General features: G+C 45.9%; 3 protein-coding genes and 1 non-coding gene across 6 annotated transcripts; 2 read left to right on the top strand and 2 right to left on the bottom strand.

The window, feature by feature from the left end:
* Positions 1 to 1,226: 1,226 nt before the first annotated feature.
* LOC101770480 (mitochondrial fission protein ELM1) lies at positions 1,227 to 6,173 on the bottom strand. Of its 2 annotated transcripts, none has more exons than XM_004975523.2 (10): positions 5,668 to 6,171; positions 4,354 to 4,592; positions 3,629 to 3,725; positions 3,357 to 3,506; positions 3,137 to 3,263; positions 2,318 to 2,430; positions 2,172 to 2,235; positions 1,994 to 2,087; positions 1,804 to 1,912; positions 1,227 to 1,631 (listed from the first exon to the last, which is right to left on the bottom strand). In XM_004975523.2, exons 1-10 carry the CDS (start codon positions 5,851 to 5,853, stop codon positions 1,533 to 1,535), a joined length of 1,278 nt encoding a protein of 425 aa, XP_004975580.1. In that variant the 5' UTR covers positions 5,854 to 6,171; the 3' UTR covers positions 1,227 to 1,532. The 2 variants fall into 2 exon arrangements, with proteins under 2 accessions (XP_004975580.1, XP_022684406.1); XM_022828671.1 differs by having other exon boundaries at positions 1,549 to 1,685; positions 5,668 to 6,173.
* A 3,107-nt stretch (positions 6,174 to 9,280) lies between these two features.
* LOC101770081 (COPII coat assembly protein SEC16-like) lies at positions 9,281 to 10,730 on the bottom strand. The gene has a single exon (XM_004975522.4). The coding sequence runs from the start codon at positions 10,451 to 10,453 to the stop codon at positions 9,668 to 9,670; it is 786 nt and encodes a 261-aa protein (XP_004975579.1). The 5' UTR covers positions 10,454 to 10,730; the 3' UTR covers positions 9,281 to 9,667.
* A 3,090-nt stretch (positions 10,731 to 13,820) lies between these two features.
* TRNAL-UAG lies at positions 13,821 to 13,900 on the top strand. Its single transcript has one exon. It is a non-coding gene; the product is annotated as a tRNA-Leu (tRNA).
* A 732-nt stretch (positions 13,901 to 14,632) lies between these two features.
* LOC101769677 (putative hydrolase C777.06c) lies at positions 14,633 to 17,431 on the top strand. Of its 2 annotated transcripts, XM_004975521.3 has the most exons (10): positions 14,633 to 14,990; positions 15,214 to 15,349; positions 15,451 to 15,578; positions 15,684 to 15,831; positions 15,924 to 16,029; positions 16,528 to 16,595; positions 16,697 to 16,732; positions 16,865 to 16,974; positions 17,069 to 17,130; positions 17,212 to 17,431. In XM_004975521.3, the coding sequence occupies exons 1-9, from the start codon at positions 14,782 to 14,784 to the stop codon at positions 17,124 to 17,126; spliced, it is 999 nt and encodes a 332-aa protein (XP_004975578.1). In that variant the 5' UTR covers positions 14,633 to 14,781; the 3' UTR covers positions 17,127 to 17,130; positions 17,212 to 17,431. The 2 variants fall into 2 exon arrangements, with proteins under 2 accessions (XP_004975578.1, XP_022683938.1); XM_022828203.1 differs by lacking the exon at positions 15,924 to 16,029 and having other exon boundaries at positions 16,539 to 16,595.
* The last annotated feature ends 1,524 nt before the right edge of the window (positions 17,432 to 18,955 follow it).

Below are 18,955 nucleotides of genomic sequence, written 5' to 3'. Positions count from 1 at the left end.
GCCTTCAATTCAAAAAGGAATTTTCCACAAGCCTTCAATTCAAAAAGGAATCTTCCACATGCATCAAATTTTAGGCTTCTTAACAAAACTCACCTTGGATCTCGTGAGACCATACCATAGGCGCCAAACAACTATAAGGTCATTTTCAATGAAGGATTTCATGTTTATATTTCCAAAATAAAGAAAACATTTAACTTGTAGTTAAAATAATTTCATATGATGCATTGTTTCATTCGTTGTTATTTCTTAGGCTACATGCTGTGTACAAACTGTGTTGGAAACAGTGTATATACGATTTCATCACTATGAAACTCATTTCACCTCTCTTTTTATTCATTTTTTTGCCACGAAAATGCTGATATAGCACTCTATTTAACGAGAATGAGACTCTCGTTGAGAGTGACCTGAAGCTGAACCTTGCAGTGACCGTACAAAGTACAAACCCAAATCCAACCATTGCGGGCCTGTAATTTGGCTCTTTGCGACCCAATATCCTGGTCCTGTAGTTTGTTTCTTTGCGAAACTTACTCAAGGGCACAACGGTAAATGCCGCCACACGGACACGGTTTCCCAAGGAATCTACGAGCTGTGCACCCAGTCGCTGCAGTCTGCACAGCCACGGAGGAGCAAGAAAGGAATGACCGAAGGACCCAGCAACCAGCACAAAGTCATCCAAGACTTCACATGTTTACACACACGCATTCTTCTTTCTTTTTTTGAAAGTATAAAACACACGCGTTCTTGATTTTTCTGTAGAGCGCAAAACGTCTACTCCTAAATACTCCATCCCTAAAAGTTAGTCGTCAAACATTTAGGGAAGATGGAGGTAGTAGCTTGATAACTGATTACAGCTTGCGACTTAATTCTGAATTCGGATCAGCACACACGGAAAAGCAATGCTACTGACAGACCAATCAGAACCCGGATGATTGATTCGATTAAAAATGTCCAGCAGCCAGCGGCCATCCAACAGATGGTCAGCTACATCTAGCAACCGGATCGGCCAGACAAGTAGGCGAATCCAAAGTATCGGCCGCACCCGGATAAACAAGAGAAGCAACAACCAAGCTAGATCTATTACCCCTTTCGCAAAGGAGGGGCTTAGTTTATGCTGCCACCTAACGTGGCCTCCATAATTTGTCACGCCACGAATGGATTTACACACCGTCGCAGCACAAGGGAGCAATGGCGTTTCAGGATAAACTCAGCACAGTCACAGCCCACGATGGCAGATGTCCCATGATGCCATGGCCAACTCTTTCAGTGATATCTAATCCCACTTGCAGTTCAATCGGGGTCTTTACAACAGAACAATACAATGGTGAATGGATATGTCATGATTTCACACCTTTGGATGTATGGTTCCTCAAAACTTATGTGGAACCGAGTGTGCTTCATGCAAATTGCACAATCAGTCAAGTATGGTTTTGCCTCGCAAGCCAGGCATGACTAAATACCAAATTTCTGTGATACTGAAGTTCTTTAATATCTAAATTTGGCATAATAGTTTTCATTCTCTACTTCTGTTACTGTTAACCCAACCTCCATCCACGTTGTGCAAGCGCTTCACGAACACGTGAAGCCACATCAGCAGCATCATTCAGGGGAGGATAGCTCCAGCTATCTGACATCTGCGATGAAGGACATTGTGGCGTTTACAAATTCAATGCTGACGAGCTTCAAAACTGAGATAATTGGAAATCACTTTGGTGCAATTGTATGTTAGAACTAAATATGTGGATGTATATCTAAGCGCCGCCCAAGAGAAATCAACTGACAAAGGGTAGCATTAAGAAAGCTTACATCTTCCAGCCCAGTGAATGGCCGGACAGCCCTACGCTCACGTAGACGGTTGTGAAAATCTGAGAACTTCCACCTGCAGTGCACGGCTCCAATGACATATACAGGCTTCCTGTAAGAAGTTATACTCGAAGCTTAGTGATGCATTCCGTCAAAGTCTGGCACAGTGTAAGAATATAGCATAACAACTAACCCAGTGCTGCATGCCTCACTAAGCATGCTTATAGAATCTGCTGTTATGATGAAAGCATCAGCCCATGCAAGATGGCCCAAGTGCGGGTTAGGATCTGCAGTGACAAAAACAGATCAACACATTTTTTCCATGTTACACAAGGATCAAGATATGCCACCAATATCATTTGCAAATATACCTTCACCGTCCCAAATATAAATCTTAGGATGTGTACTGAACTCTTTCAATATGAGATCAGACACCTGCCGACAATAGTTACAGAAATTGAGTGTAAACACTTCCTAAAAAATAAAAGTGAACACTCAAAGGTCCTAGTAACCCTACCTTTTGTGGTGTTCTCCTTGAAAATGAAATTCTGACACTTCCACAGGTCTTCAGAACATTGTGTAGTGAGCTTACCAGCTGCTTGGCAAGGCCCAGATCATATTTACAGTTTCCTAATCATTGAAAAGACTATGCATTAGAAATACCCATATATTCATATGAAGTTGAAAAGAATCAGATCAACTGTAGAGTAAAATATACTAAAACTATTGAAACAAAAGAGATCTAAAAGCCTTTGTTTTATTGGTCTCCACAATTTCAAACTCCAAAAGGTTCTGAACTTTTCCTCAATAATTAAAGGAACAAAAAGAACATGTGGAATGCAAGAGTTTGCATGAAAGGGAATGAGGAATCTGGAATATATCGACGTGCATACAATTAGTTGTGCAGAACAGAGATCTAGCATTTGTGCACTTGAGCAATTGCTTCGCATAGATTGAATGGATGCCATCAATGTGTTAACATATCACCTAACATGGGGTAGTACTGTAGTAGGCTACCTTCACACCATATATGATTACCATTCTCATTTCATATTAGAATATGACCAAAATCTGAAGAAGTAACCTTTGTATTGAAATATGTCATTGAAGATAACACTATACATGAAGTGCGGATTCAACATGGGACTACAGTTTAATTGTAGGATGATCATATGTTCCTGAACAAAGGAGTTCGGTGTTTGTAATAATTTGTGGTACCACTAATTGGTACTGCAGATTGTTCGGTTCCCCAGTCAAGTCAATCAAGGACATGACTTAGATGGGTACATTGGAATATAGTCGGCGCAGGAAGGGCAAGAGGGTGGGGAATATTTACTTGTTGGTCCACCAATGTTTACTATTACCAATGGCTTTGGCAAAGGAGCAAGTTCGGCATGCCAATCTGCAGCAGCAAAACGTAATGCAGAAGAATCTGCTCGGTGTAGTGCACCAGCAGTGAGGACCTGGCTTTGCAAGTTTCACATGTTAAGAACAGCACAACAATTACATGATGAAAACATACAGGGCATTTTATATAAGAAAGTTGAGCAGCATACCACGTTTGGACCAGGTGGTTCTTGTGGAGTAATCCATCTCCGGAGAAGGCGTGGAACTTCTTGTTGTCCTTTTGCAGTTAAAGCATAGTAGTCATGGTGAGGTGTCACGACTAAATCAAACCTATCAAGGTGAAACCTGGGATGTTGTATCTGAAAACAAATAAATACAAATCACTTGCTAAGCAATGATCCGCTAAAGAAGTAGGAAAAATATTCAAAATCTCCAATTGAGTAACATGAATTAAACAGTTATACTGATCATGGTATTCTACCTGAATGACAAACACATTATCTGGAGCTAAACACCTTATGGAACTTGCATACGATATGGTATCTCGGCCACAAGCAACAACTAATGCAGGACCTTCTCTGAAAGTGAATCAAAATTTGATGAAGCAAGGGGCTGATGATGTTAGAGAACCTATGAATAAATGTCTTAGACAATGTCTAGGCTGGTCATCATTTTGCAGAGCAAAAGTCATCTACGAAATTCAAGAAAAATGCTTTAGCTTTGAGAAGTTGACCTTTAAATCTATGAAGAACTATTCTTATTTCCAATTTTATTCCTGAAAGCATCTTATCTCAGTGCAACGACAAGTTGACAACACACAACTGACATGTTACGCTAGTTCTATCAACATAATGCATGCTTGCAACCTTATTTGCTTATTTAAATTCAGATTGAGAACACTACAGTTTACTTCTACCTGAGAAGCCAACAAACCTCAGCCATATTTCGAGGAATGTGATTAAGTTTATACAGGAAGCCATATAAATACTATGCTCTAATTCACAAGTGATTTTTTTTTAAAAAAAAGGTGACCAAGCCATAAAAAATGACCATCATTTCAAATATAGCATGTGTGAAGAAATGGAAACATGACGATTGACCTCATAAATTGAAACAGGAGACTTAAGAAAAAAAATCAGAAATTAAGAAGAAACCATGCTTATATGGATAATGCTGAAAACAGCTAAGGAAAGGTACGTGACCTACTTCTCAAAGGTATCACGGACCATGGTCACCATCTTTTGAGTATCTGCTTCCAGTACATAAGACAGTCCAAATGATTGACAGTTATGGACAGGATACTGCACAAACTTGTTTCCTTGAACCAATGTTGCAAATCTCATATCAGAAAATACGCGTCTGAGAAATTGATCCAGTATTTTGTGGAAGGAGATTGGGAGAAAATGCAGCCACTTGTTGATTCCTCCTGTGGGCCTGATAGCACGCTGTGAAACCAGACATATTCAGAAAAAAAAGAAAAGTAATTAGCAACCATTAGCTTAAATGAAAGAACAAATAAATGGGTCTTTAGGAGAGGAAAGCTGAATTGTAATCTGAATCTAGATGATAACTCCCATTTCAAACTTTTGCCATGCTTTTTAGAACATTTGCCATGAGAATTTTTTTTTAAAGGAAGATGAGAAATAGGTAAGTTGAGATATCACTAAATTTCTCTTCCATACAGAAAAGAACAAAGCTTGCACAGACAAGAAACAGCAATGCATATCCTTTTAAAATGTACGACTGCAGTGGCACTGGAAAGAAACAACAGTTCAGTTACAGCATTTCAGGCTACAGATATTTCCAGATACATCAAAATAAACAACCAAAAAAATCCAGTCTGCATTGTGGCAGAGAAACTGCCAAGAAAAACCCGGGTTACAATAGACGCAGGCATGTGGCAATGCATAGGCCAGTAATTAACTGGTTCCACATTCAGAAATTTTCAGAATTAACTGCCGATCCATTTTAGAGTCATCTCAAGACTGATGTTTACATCTGATCCACCACAATTGCAAAGATTCAGATATACAGTCCCCTCAGCGATAGCAAGATAAAAATCCCAATTTAATATTAGGGCAATTAATAAATACAACTCAATGCAGAATACATTAATGGAACTGAGAACCATTCTCACCCAACTCAATGCATACCTCAACTCTTGAGCCACAGCTTATGTGAACAAAAATGTACAATTTTCTCTTAAACCATGGGCCGTGGATACACCCCCACAGGACCACACATGAGGCACCAAATTCTTTTCGATGCATAATGCCATTTTCTCAAAAGAAAAAAAAAGAAGGGGATGCATAATGCCATTTTCTCTAGCCACACCAAATCAGCCCAAATGTTGCATCAGAAATGTATGTGGCAGTACGAATCAGCCATTATATGTAGAACAATAGAAGGATAACTGAACTGACGACATCAATCGAACGAGCAACAAAATAAGGTGAACAATCCAACCACACCACCACCGCAGGGCTGGCAGGGAATGAGGGAAGTTGGGGGCTTACGTACGTAGAGCGTGAGGCGGTCGGCGAGGCCGAGCGCGCGGAGGAGGCCGAGGCACTGGCCCTCCGCGCCGGCGCAGCCGTTGCCGATGACGACGGCGCGGCGCACCACCGCCGCGCCGCCGCCCGCGGCGAAGATCTCCGGCGTGGCCCCTCCCGGAGGCTCCGGCTCCGGCAGCCGTATCGGTCTCATCGGCGCGTCGGCTCGCCCCTCTCTGCGGCGCAGGGCTCAGAAATGGGGGCCGGCGCTGGGCGAGTGGGGCCGGCCGGCTCGTCTGCGGCTGGGGTAGAAGGCACTGTCGAGTGAATCAGCGAGGAGGAAGAGGAGGAGCATCCATGTGGGTCGTGGTCTCGTGGAGAGCACTGTCGAGTTTGCTTTTGCATTTTCTTCTTCTTCAATTTTTTGGTCCCCTTTTTTGCTTTGGTTGCATCTAGCTTTGCTGCCTCTGCCCGGCGGCGGCGGGGGGAGCGCACCGCCGGGGCCCGGGGAGGCCGGGAGGGGGCGGAGAAGACAGCGAGGCGCCGCCGCCGATGCGAATTTGTGGGGTGGGCTTTTGGGCTTTGTTCTTGATTTCGCCGATTGGGCTTGTCTAGTGGTCCGAAACGAGCCAAGGCTTTCAGCCTTTTTAATTCTCTGTCGCATTGGCGCGCTCCTCGATCTTTCCCCCGTTTTTTCCTGCTAAAAAAACGTCCTAAAATTCTTACAAAAAGTATGCATTGATGAATCCCACTGGACACTACGTTCAAAAAAAAAAATCCTGCACTGGACACGGAACATGCTCAGGGGGACTGTTCACCATCCGACAGTAGCTTGCCTATGAGACGCAAGATCAAGTCAAGAGGCCTGGATGTGACACAAGATGCCCTATGCTCCTACGTGCTTCAGACTTGATGAAGATGGGGTAAATGCAAGTTTGCAAAATCTTTGTGGCGTGAGCTGCCGCTGGAGGATCACAGAGTAGAATCGGCAGCCTTCACCATCACAAAAGGAGGTTCTACTGAATATTTGGGAGTATACTGAATTCTTCAGTAAGAGACATGACAATGCCGAGGGAAATTCAGTATCCTGGGCCAAGCCGAGGGAGGATTACCAGAAGATTAATGTTGATGGTGCGTTCCGCGGCGAGAATATGAAGTCTGGAAGTTGGCATGTCTGCAGGCTCTGTACTTGGCTTCGGCAGCAGGCATGAACCGTGTCGAACTAGAAACTGATGGCAGCATCGTGAGAACAGAACAACTCAGCTCGCAACTGGGTATGTCCTCTCTAGGAGTTCTCTTTCGGATATCAAGTTCCAAATGTATGTTAATTTCGGTGATGTTCGAGTTTTGTATGTCAATTTCAGTGATGTTCGAGTTTTTTCCATTAATTTCAGTGTTGACTTCTACCCAGTTCCTATTTTGTGTGTTCTAAGATATTAAACTCACTGCGAAACTGCACTTGCCAAAGGTCAATGACTCAATGGCGATCGCTGATCAAACATGCCGAGCACCCTTTCAATGAAGAGTGAAGAAAAAGCGTGCGCTGCAGAATGTATGGGTATAATTTTCATGACAGATTGTTTATTTGTCTTAACATTCTGCAGCGTATAAGCTAATAGAGTGGTCAAAAGTGGCATCCTTCTCCAAAGAAAAAAAAAAGGCAATGTCAAAATATCTTTTTTTAATGAAGAGGGAAGATCGAAGAATGGCTCCTGAAAAAGGTTGATGCATTGCTTTCTGATAGTCTCTGATGTGCCTTGCCCTTTGATGCAAGAACTAAAAGATGGAATCATGGGCGCATGGCTGCCCTACCAACAGGAAACAGATACAGCACTCTGACTAGACCTGCATATCTCTGGAAGCATCTTAGCAAACAAACAGGCGCAGCAATTGCCAGGATCCAGTCGAGACTGACCAAAAAATGCTTCCGACAAATCAAATTTGCAAAGCAGCGCGGTCAGTTCTCACTCAATGGGGAATCCGGCAGCAAATTCACACTCAACACAGCCCCACAGATGTAGAGACTAGAGACAGAACACCATGAAGCAAATTAGGACGGTTCATTGTATTGATCCTTGCCATGCTGAATAGGGGTCCAGCAATTGACTAAAGCACTGCACCCACAATCTGAAATTGACAAGGGGAAAGGGGGGGCACAAAGGAATAAAGCAAAATGCAGAGTAAAAGAGGCAACAAAACCCACTTCCCCCAACAAAGGGCCACTAAAAGTGGAGCCAAGTGATTCACAGTCCGAGCCAAACCAAATTGTCTCACAAAACCATGTTTGATAAAGACATAAAGCATCAGGGCTGGCTCCCATATCATTTGTGGATTTGTTTAATGAACACCAACAGCACAAATAAGGATTGCCCAACAGAATCCAAAAGGCTGGCTGATTCATGATAAGCATCACTTGAAGTATCAGCGGTTCGAGATAATTGTTGTGATGCCGTCATGTTTGTGCACAATTCTCCTAGCTGCAAGCACCTTGCTTATTTTTTTCAGAAAAAAAGCACCTTGTTTCGAATTTCCAGAAGAATGATGCATCTTAACTAGCGTTCAATGGTGTATAGTCCAGGGCACCCAAAGTTTCAACATTCATAATACTGTATTACTGCAGCTACAAGAGCCACAGACCTAAAGGCACTGAAATATATCACTAGAGCATACAGACGCTAAAGTGCAGGCAGAAAGTTATGAAGCACCGAAGAAAGATTATGTGTTCTTCTACTAGTACCAGTAGTACACCTGGCATCTTTCAGCATTGTGTGCTGTACAACAAGGTGGAAGTATATTGCCCAAAAAAAAACAAGGTGGAAGTATAAGCTAAAAGAAACTAGTAAAATTGAATGCCAAATATGTTGCTGGTATATTTCATTTGTTCAACAAGTGATTGCCATCAGGGCGTTTACAATGCAAGGTGCTTAGACATGAGTGCTTAAGGAGAGAGAATGTTGTCACGTCATTAAACATCAGTATAGAAGTCCCTTCAATGCAAACTGGTGCTTAAATAGGCTCAAACATCTTGTTAGCACACATTAAGCACCAGTGCAAACTCATTACAAAACAGTTCCTGAAAACTAAGCATGAAAAACAGTTCATTAAGCACCTCCTGAAAACTAAACATGAAAAACAGTTCATCGTGAACACCGAACTGGTTATCTACAAAATTGTTATGAATGGACGCATAGAAGTACAGTACTACTGTGAGTTACAGAAAAACAAGATCAGATCCTGCAGCTTTTCATGCCTATTGAATTAAGAGTTCTAGTACCAACTACAGTCCTTCCCAGCAAATAAACCATGTGCATGCGTTGTTGAATGAGTGCATATACATCTTCCAACTACGAATTGAGAGCTTTGTTACCAACTACAAATCCTCCCAGGAAATAAACCATGAGCATGCATTGCTGAATGAGTGCATATACAGATGCTACCGAACAAACCCAAATACATCTCTGATACTCCGTAGGAGTATATTTGAAAGCATTATCAATTCACTAGGGTGTGATATCATATTGGTGATCAAATAATTCAGCAGCTCTCTGAAAACAAAGTAGATTCAATCAAGAATGCACATCAGGCAAGCAGCACAGAAAGAATGCATTTCCATCAGCATCCGCAGCTTGGTAACATTAAGAGAGTAAGAAACAAAACTAATATTTTCACTAAGAACGAAAACCATAGGTCTCTGACAATCATCACGATAGTTGATAGGGACACCTAATAAACAACCCTGACAAAGAAAAAAAATCTCTTTCCTCCTGAATTACAGAGAGCTCGCAGAGACAGACACAGGACGCCAGTTCTTATTACTGCTGAAGCTTACAGTAATATGACACGCACACATCCAAGGACACCAAAATTGCAAGCAGTTGTATGAAAAACTCAACATGTTACCTTACCTTCCCGCTTTGCCTCTCGATCTACAGCAAGAACCCTCTACAATTGTACCCTACTGTAACGCATCTACGACTCTGAGCACACGGTTCTGAACAAAAGGCCAGAGCCACATCACCTCGCCGGATTCAGTCGAGGAACCCGGTTTGCCGGAGCACGGCGTCGCGCACCCGCCGCAGGTCTCGGCCCTTGAGCGTGCGCCCGGCGCCCTCGAGCATGGAGAAAGGCGCGGTGGGCCCGGCCCCACCAGCGGACGCGCGGGCGACCATCTCGTGCGGGGGCTGCATGGTGGCGTCGCCGCGCCGGAAGTCGTCGTCGTCGTCGTCGAATTCGTCCCACCGGCCCATCTCCGGCTTCCGGGGCGGCCGGACGGGCACCCTCACGGGCGCCGACTGGTGGTACGGCGGGGCTGCTGGCCCGGCGTTCTTCGGCCTCGCGGTCGCCGGGATGGCCCGCGCGGCGGAGTTCGGGGACTGGGTGGGCGACATCGCGCCCCCGCTCCCGGCCCCGGCCCCGGTCCCGGTCGCCGCCGCCGCCGAGGCCGAGGCCGAGGCGGCCGCCGCCGCGATGGTCGCCTTGCGCCGGAGCAGCGTCCCGGCGCTGGCGGCGGCGGCGGCGGCGGCCGTCCCTCCCCCTCCGGCGCCGCCGCGGACCAGGAGGCGCCTGTCCCCCTCGTGCATCGCCAGCGCGGCGAGGAGGCCGAGGTGCCCCTGCGCATGCGGCGCCCCCCGGCCGGGGCTCCTGGGCGGCGGCGGCGCGGCGTCCGGCGACGAGAAGAGGAAGTCGTCCTCGTGGAGCTCGTCCCCGGCGACGAACGAGGGCTCCGTCGGGGACGACGAGGGCGTCGACGGCGACGAGAACATCCCCATGAAGCGCTCGCCCGCCGGCGACCGGCGCGTCCGGTACTCGTCCATCGCGCGCTCCGGCCCCCCGGGGTGCCCGCTGCTCAGCTGGCCTCGTCTCGTATCGGGGCTCCCAATCCCAGCGGCGGGCGACTTGGTGTGGGGAACGGAGGAGAGGGCGATGCGTCGTCGTGGGGGTTTGGTTTTTATGGGCGTCTGCGCCGCGCGAGACCCACCGGGGTGGGGGAGGGGAGAGACGCGGGCGGCGGGCCCGCACGCACGCTCGCTTCGTTCGGTTCCTCGGCTTGGCGGAACACGTCCGGGGGGTGGCGCGGGCCGTGGCTGCTACGGAGGGACGTCGGGGGAGGGAAGAAGATTGGGCGCAGGCGGTTGGATCTGTCAGGTGTTTGCACATTGAATGAATCCGTTGTTTTTAGATTTTGGATCAGGTTCTGCGAAAGGCCAGACCCGAAATTCGGCAGGTTGGTGGGGTTTGTGGATAACGGGACGAGAGACTGATCATGGAACCACAACGTTGGGTGAATTTTTGGGAAGTAGATCGTGAATGGTCGGAGGATTTTGTTTGGGAAAGTAAAAGGCTATACGGATAACCACGATAGTTTTGGCGTGCACTGTGGAATGCTGTAAAATTTACTCTTTACAAAAATAAATAGTAAGGTTTATACAATGTAATCACTCTATTTCAATTTCCAAGTGCAAACAAAAGTTAGGTAAAAGGAGCCTTGGATTATTTTGAAATGCTGGTAGTGCGTCACGCCTCTATTCTGACGATAGCCGTCGGTGTAACACAGACACGTGATACAAAGAGGAAGATAGCTTAGGAGAGAAGGATCCTCTTTCCCCTTTCCATTTCTCAATTAAATTTTGGCATAGCCTTCAAGCGGTACAGGATCGGCTTCTATAACTACGAGCCAGATACTGTTTTATTGGACCTTGCACGCACGCAACTCCAATCACAACGAGACACATTGCATAACCGAACTTTCCGCCTACACCATTGGCGCAAGCTTCCTTTTACGCCTTCACCTCTACTTCAACCTGTACCACATGCGAGACATGGCGCCGGGTGGTTACAGGTGGAGGAACGGGGATGAGCGATATCCATAAAAAAAGAGGCAGGAGACGTCCGTGAGCTGTTTTGTATCGTGCTTCAAGAAAATATAAAAAAACATCTTATGGACCTATATTGATTTTTTTTATAAAGTGAACGAGAGTAGATAGTATAGCTATAAAGAGATCCCAAAAGATATACTCATATACGAAGATGGTTTCATCGAAGAAATAATATAATGGCTCAAATTTCCTCTAGCAGGTAGTCGAGGGTCTGTTTGGTTTTAGCTCAACGCTGCCACACCAATTGCAGGCATGCCAACGTGCAGACAGGCCAATTCTCATGCCTACAGTTCGCCAACATGTGAGCAGTTAAATGAATTGGCAACGTGCAGGCGCGGCCGCAGAAGGAAACGGCGGCCAAATACGCGCGGGCACATCAGAGATTGGCGTGGTGCGGTTTGGCAACAAACTAAACAAGCCCATAGTGCAAGCTGTGGGGACACCAGCAGGGGGGTCCTACTCCTTTGATCCTTTCTTAAATCCATGGCAACGAACGGGAGGAAGCAAACTTCAAACAAGATGGTGGAGTAAGCAACAGGGCGTGCGTAACACTAGCTTCGGGGATAAAAATATGCAGGCCAGGATCTCATTCCTCCCAAGTCTTGTTCACATACCCCTCCCCGCAAGTCCGCTGTCGCAGCGACGCCAAGCACCGCTGTTCGCGCAGGAGGTCCCCATTCGTCCCTCCCTGCCGGGAGGCGACGTGGACGGTAGGCGATGTGGCTCATGCCTGGCTCGCCTCCCTATCCCGGGGACCTCAGCTATAGGAGTCCCGTGTCTCCCACCTCCAGCCCTCCAGGGCTCTAGGGATGCGCCGGGCGCGCGCCCGGACGAGACGTCGACCGCTGTCTGATCGCTTTAGCTGGGGTGTCACCTTCACGGTCACGGCTTGAGAGGCGATCCCTGGCCACCCCGGGTGTGGGTGCGTCTAGCCAAGCCAAGTGAGCCAGCAGAGGCACTGAGGTAGTGAGCTCTGAGCATACGCACGTGTAGTGTAGCCCGCGACGAGGTTCATGTTCGGGGGTAGGTCTCCGTACACTGATAAGGGATGTAGGAATTCTCAAGAAGAGAGGAGCCGCGGTGCCCCCCCCCCCCCCCCCCCGGAGTGAGTAGAAGGTTAGATCTACATTGGAACTCACCTGGATCGCCCTATCTATCCTCCTAAGGAGAAGTTTGTTTGGTTTCAAACTCCGATTCAAACAGGAGGAGTACGCCATGCTAATGTACCTTGGATGATCCACATCTTCAGGTTAGGCGCTGATGAGCACAATGAACTATCCATGTGGCTGAGAGCCCTCACAACTTAGGCACAACAACATAATTATTAGGGACACGCTCTACTACTGAACTAATAGCCCGTCGCGTGATCGTCCAAAAGGAGGTCTGCTGCGCCAAAAGCGAGAAAAATTTCATCCCTTTCCTTTTTTACGTCCCACGCCGCCGCACGGGGGACATGGGACCCCGCAGCACGAGCGTGCCTGCAAGATGCCGAGATCCCTGTTCGCCTGACATCCCCCTTGCGGTTTGTCGCGGCGGCGCGGTGAAAAAAAACGTGATTTTTTTTTACGGCTGGGCTCGACCCTGGTTACTAGCTTAACTCTATGGTCTCTGCGCTTGTTTACATGCGATCGATCCAACCTCGCCCTCGCCTGGACCTGAACCTGAAGTCTCAATCAGATAGTGTTATCGGAGCACACCTTGGCGAGAAAAAACTCAGGTCTGAACAGCGACGACAAGGTCTCAATCATTTGCCTGCGGGGGGTTCAGGCCAAATAACAACACCTGCTCCGCTAATTAATCTACATAAGCCCGACCGCAACCTCTCCCCTGCTAATTAATCTACCTCCATCATTAACCTGTCGCGGTCGTGTGAATGACGTGCTCATGCTCCACGGAGGCGCCGCTCCGGGCCTCTGGTCCCAGAGACATCGGCGTCAGGCTGCAAATGTGTCTCCTCTCTCGGCTCTCGCCATGTCGCCCAGCACGACACCGCGCGCTCTGCGTACGGCAGGGTGCAGATGGTGGTTTGCAGCGTGTGGTTTTATCGTGCAAATCCTGCGCCTCCCTGACCTTCCACCACATACCAATAGGGTTTTCGTGATGCGATTGATTGATTCTTACTCATGCCGGTCTAGAAGATAGCGTAGCCCATTGCTGGAAGTGGACAGTTGAATGATCGGATCAGATCATGTCTGTCGTTTATGGGTCGTCGTGTAGATTGATCATTGGATTGTGAGCGCTATGAGGCTCTGAGCATTGTTAGTTATTGATACTTATAACTTTTATCAGTAAAATTCACAACGACGACAGTTTGGCCGAGTGGTCTAAGGCGCCAGATTTAGGCTCTGGTCCGAAAGGGCGTGGGTTCAAATCCCACATCTGTCAACGTTTTTTTTTCCTTTTTTGTTTCGTTTAATTCACCTCGTTTTTCTCCTACTGCGCGTCCAGATCTCAGTGATGCCATCATCTAATAATTCCTTTTTTTTCCCTTTTTTTGTTTCGTTTAGTTCACTTTATTTTGCCACTGCACTCCCTTTGTATATGTTCGTCGAAGTTCTTCTATGCATACAAGAGATTTGGGTGGGGATGTACAGAGCTTAACTTGTTCGAAAACGTAATTAATTCGTTAAATAAGCACAAATTTAAAGCTGCTATGTATCTTTACTTTATGCAAAAAAAGAAGCCGATATACATGGAGATGCAAAATGTAAACTAGTAACCAAGCATGGTGTGGAGACGCGCATACGGGCCGTCGGGGCCGAAGTTGCCGAACATGTAGACGAGACACGAGCCCAGTGAATAAGACTGTTCGCTTCAGCTTATTCAGCTGGCTTATCAGCCACCAAACAATATTTTCCTCTCACAATAAATCAACCGTTTCAGCTTTTCAGTCGGCTTATAAGCTGAAGCGAACAGGCTCAATGACCCGTGCTGGGCTATCTCTATCTGATTTTTTTTTGCGAGTATATCTCTATCTGATTATTCATCCTTCGTTCATTTTTTAACGAGTCAAGAGGTTGCATTAGCATTAACTATCATGGTTTTACCATGCGTATTATTAAAATAACAAAAGAAAAGGCTGCTCAAGTCGCAGAGACTTGCCGCGGTCAATAACAAATGCGAAGAAAACAAAAGCTTTCCCGCCGGCGGCAATAAACAACCGAACAAGGAGGACCGGAGGCGAACGAGAGCGAAAATCAGTCCAAGATCCGCACCAACCGAAAGCTCTTTCCCTGCGAGACACCCAGCCCAGAGTCCAGGGATCGATGGAGCCCGATCCGGTGGCGCCGCCAGCTGGGGGCACCGCGGCGTCTGTGTCGCCGCCGCCGCAGCCATCGTCGTCGCTGATCTTCCTGGGCACGGGCTGCTCCGGCGCGCTGCCCGATACGCGGTGCCTCATCAGGGCGTCCACGCCGCCCTGCGCCGTCTGCTCCTTGGGCCTCTCCCTCCCGCCGGAGCGGAACCCCAACTACAGGTGCGCGCAGTACGGATACAGGCATACAGCCTACAGGCAACGAATTCTTGCTTCAATCGACATGGAGTTAGTTCATTTGGCAACAGTATTTTTTTTCACGGAATAAGTAGTCAGTCCAGTGTGAGTCCCTATTAGATACAAGAGATAAGGCCTTGTGCCCTTGTGATAGACTACTGCCAGGACGATGGAATCCACAAGTAACAACATGTCTGTTTGCCTTCAGGCTGAACACTTCCCTCCTGATAGACTACTGCCATGACGATGGAACCCACAAGTACATTCTAATCGATATTGGCAAGACCTTCAGAGAACAAGTTCTCCGGTGGTTTGTCCATCACAAAGTTCCTTCAGTTGATTCGGTTAGATCTTTGACAGTGCATTCTTTTCTGAAAAACAACTGATGCTCACCCTCTCAGTTCTAGTCTTGGAAGCAGGACTAAGAGGGTTCTGTGCAGTGCAGATCATTCTGACTCATGAGCACGCGGATGCTGTCTTGGGCCTTGATGAAGTATGGGTGGTGCAGCCAAGAAATTACAGAAACGAAATTAAGCAAATTCCTATTTTTCTCACACGATTCGCAATGGACAGGTCCATCTTCATCTTATGCTTTTCCAGTGAATTGAATAATACTCCGTACCGGATTAGTCACCAACACAACGTATCCTGTAATAATACCAGCCGCCAATTTTACAGTATCACAAGAAGATTCCCCTACTTGGTCGAGCAGAAGCCAGAGGATGGCGATGAAGATGCCCAAGCTGCAAAGATTGACTGGAAGATAATTGAGGAGGATGTGGAGAAACCATTTGTAGCATCCGGGCTAGAGTTTGTGCCATTGCCGGTAATTTTCAAGCTGTTAAACATTGCTTTGATCTTGTTACGCTACGTGTTTGCCTCCTGGATTGGTCACTTAGCTCGCTCTATTCTGTTCAGGTAATGCACGGAGAGGGGTATATTTGTTTAGGCTTTTTATTTGGGAGGAGAGCAAGAGTTGCATATTTATCTGATGTCTCGAGATTTCTACCTAAAACTGAGCATGGTAAAACAAATTCTTGGTCCATAATTCTTTGTTCAGATAATTAGAATGCTTGTTCTCACGGATCATAGAGAGGAGCATTTGTAATCAATATTGACTTTTCTTCACTAACATCTGTTAAAAGGATTCATTTGTAAACAGAAAGATGATACTAATCCGTTCAATTGCATCCAAAATTATCAACATTATTTGTGATTGTAGTTGATAATGTAGCAGGTCGAAAATCATAAAATCTACACACCAACTTTAGTGATTTCATCTGATCAAATTCAAGGGTATCACTTTTCAGTATGTTTCTCAGAGATCAGAGTCTTAGTACATGTCAGAATCAAATATTATTCACCTAGGGTGCAACACTGCAACTCACAGTCTCACATGACGAAAAATCTAGCTTTTTTGTAGTTGGATTCTCTTGATTCCTGCATATTTTATTGCTCCATATCACTGAATGGAATACAATACTGAATTGCCGATGCTGAGTCTTTGGCTCTTTGCCTCTAGCTATTTCAAAGACTGGTGCTGGACAACTTGACCTTCTTATACTAGAAGCAAACGCTTTGCATGGAGTGGTAAGCCTGTCCCACATTGCTTGCCATCAGAGAATACAAACTTGCTTCCAAATGCTGTCAAATATGTTGATAGTCTGACACAGACTTCATGTTCTGAACAGGGAGATGCTTTCAGCACCCATTTAACTCTGAGTGAGGTTATTTTTCAAGGACTTCTTAATATTTGTCTTGAAGTTTTTAAATCACATTTGCTTAATAAACTGTCAAGTGTTTTCTTGTGGGGGAAAACAATATGTTCTTCAGCATGAAACAACGTTCCATTTTTGCAGACTCTTGATGCTATCAAGAGGATCCGTCCTAAAAGGGCTCTGTTGATTGGAATGAGGCATTTTTTTGAGCATCAGAGAGAGAACCAGATGTTGGCAGAATGGTCTATCAGGTACGTCTGTGTGTAGCTGCTGCAACAGTTATTCTTCCTTTATTTTCTTTAAGCCTAAACGCCTTGTCTCATGTGTAAGCTTGTATGATTATAGTGAAGGAATACCGGTACAACTGGCTCATGACGGTCTGCGTGCCTTTATAGACCTCTAATAAGGTATACAAGGTCGCTATGCAATATTCGAGGAATATTGAACTTTGTTGGTACCTTTGAACAATTTCAATGATGTTATTGCAGATTTCAGCATCCATATCTCTGTTGCTGATTGAATGAAGATCCGTCATAGCAATTCCAGTAGTTTAGCAATTATTTTGTGATTTTTATGTATACAACAGATTGTAAGTTTTCTCATGTTGAAGTTTTTATACACAAATAGACGTCATTAATTAGATACCATATCAATGTCAGTAACTGACAAGTAAATAACAAAGGATGGTGAAGTAACAAGTTAGATGGATGTATAGTATGAGCTTTCAAAGTACCTTATTTGTTATGAGATTCCTTGAAACTCTCTATCATGGTATCAGTATTTTTTTTGTTGGAATATTTTTATTATCTCCCTTTTTTAAAAAAATTATCATGGTACAAGTAACCTATCTATACTCATTTACAACCAAGAGACCAAAATGCTCACATAGTTTGTATGATTATTAACTTATATGAACCAAAAGTTCAAATCACCTTGTTGTAACACAGTTGTATGAAAGAGCTGTGCGTGAAATGCTTCCTTTTTTACCAATTTGATACACAAATTACGTTGAAAGATACATAAAAGACGCTTTGCTTAGTTGTTTCAATTTTAATATCGCAAATGATTATTTTCTTAAAAAGAACATTGCTGCAAAGGTTTTGAGTTTTCGCACAATGTCATCTTTTTTGTTATTTCTCACAACCAGCTGTTGAGAAGGTCTGCCTCAAGAATCTTTAAAATGCTACTTCCTCCGTTCCAAATTGAGCTCGTTTTTGGCTTTTCTAGATTCATAAATAGCTAAATGTATAATAATATCTATGAACCTACAAAAGTCAAAATGACCTGCAATTTGGAACGGATGGAGTACTCAATAGTATCCAACTTTCGTAGAAGAAGCACTCTATTTTTCTATCCCGGATTTATTTAAACTTCTAAATTATCCATAATTCGGTTCACTTTGTAAAGCGAGGCCGTTGAAGTGTTTTTTTCGTGGCATGAGTGATTTTGACTGAAGTCGGCATAGTTTCTGTCTGAGGATAGTGACATGGCAGTGGTCATGGCAGCTCGGTTGAAACGCACGGGCGGGCGGGCGCCACGGCCGCCTTGACGGGCGCAGTCACCTGCCCTCGAGTGAAGTGTCGGCGCAGTAGCTCGGCGCGAAATATGAAGTAGATCTGCCCTGGCCGCAGCTCCTCGCCGGCGGTTACCAGCCTGGCGGAGCCCTTGGGCCCATACTTCCCTTCGGAACAACCAAGAACTGATCCAGCGATGGAGCCCGATCGAACACGTCCCCAGCCGGGGCCACCGCTGCCGTGGCGGCAGTGTCGTCGTCGTCGCTGATCTTCCTGGGCACGGGATGCTCCACCGCGCTACCCGACACCCGGTGCCTCATCAGGCCGTCCACGCCGCCCTGCGCCGTCTGCTCTACGGTCCTCTCTCTCCCGCCGGATCGGAACCCCAACTACAGGTGAGTCAGCCGCCCCTGACCTTCAATCGACAATGAGCGTGAATAATCATTTCGCAAAAAGTTCTTTTTTTTAGAGCACAAACAGTCAGAGTCCGTACCAGATATGGCCTTGCGTGCTCTTAGGTGACAAGATGCCATTTTGCTTTCAGGTTGAACTCCTCGCTCTTGATAGACTATTGCCATGACGACGGAGCTCACAAATACATTCTGATCGATATTGGAAAGACCTTCAGAGAACAGGTTCTGCGATGGTTTGTCCACCACAATGTTCCTTCCATCGATTCGGTGAGATCTTTGACGCTGTAATCCCCCCCCCCCCCCCA

Source organism: Setaria italica, chromosome VII (genome assembly GCF_000263155.2).
Source record: "Setaria italica strain Yugu1 chromosome VII, Setaria_italica_v2.0, whole genome shotgun sequence".
Lineage (NCBI taxonomy): Eukaryota > Viridiplantae > Streptophyta > Magnoliopsida > Poales > Poaceae > Setaria > Setaria italica.
The sequence above is the reverse complement of the archived record's forward strand: the minus strand, read 5'-3'. Positions and strand labels throughout refer to the sequence as shown.

Bases quoted from the DNA above. Each gene is read 5' to 3' on its own strand.
- LOC101770480 (XM_004975523.2), bottom strand. From the start codon at position 5,853: ATGAGACCGATACGGCTGCCGGAGCCGGAGCCTCCGGGAGGGGCCACG. The intron at 3,264-3,356 runs GTATGCTGCTCA...TTGCAAAGCCAG, and splicing joins AACCACCTGGTCCAAACGTG to GTCCTCACTGCTGGTGCACT. The intron at 2,088-2,171 runs GTATATTTGCAA...TTGTCACTGCAG, and splicing joins TTATATTTGGGACGGTGAAG to ATCCTAACCCGCACTTGGGC.
- LOC101770081 (XM_004975522.4), bottom strand. From the start codon at position 10,453: ATGGACGAGTACCGGACGCGCCGGTCGCCGGCGGGCGAGCGCTTCATG.
- LOC101769677 (XM_004975521.3), top strand. From the start codon at position 14,782: ATGGAGCCCGATCCGGTGGCGCCGCCAGCTGGGGGCACCGCGGCGTCT. The intron at 15,579-15,683 runs GTCCATCTTCAT...CCAATTTTACAG, and splicing joins ACACGATTCGCAATGGACAG to TATCACAAGAAGATTCCCCT. The intron at 16,975-17,068 runs GTACGTCTGTGT...GTATGATTATAG, and splicing joins TTGGCAGAATGGTCTATCAG to TGAAGGAATACCGGTACAAC.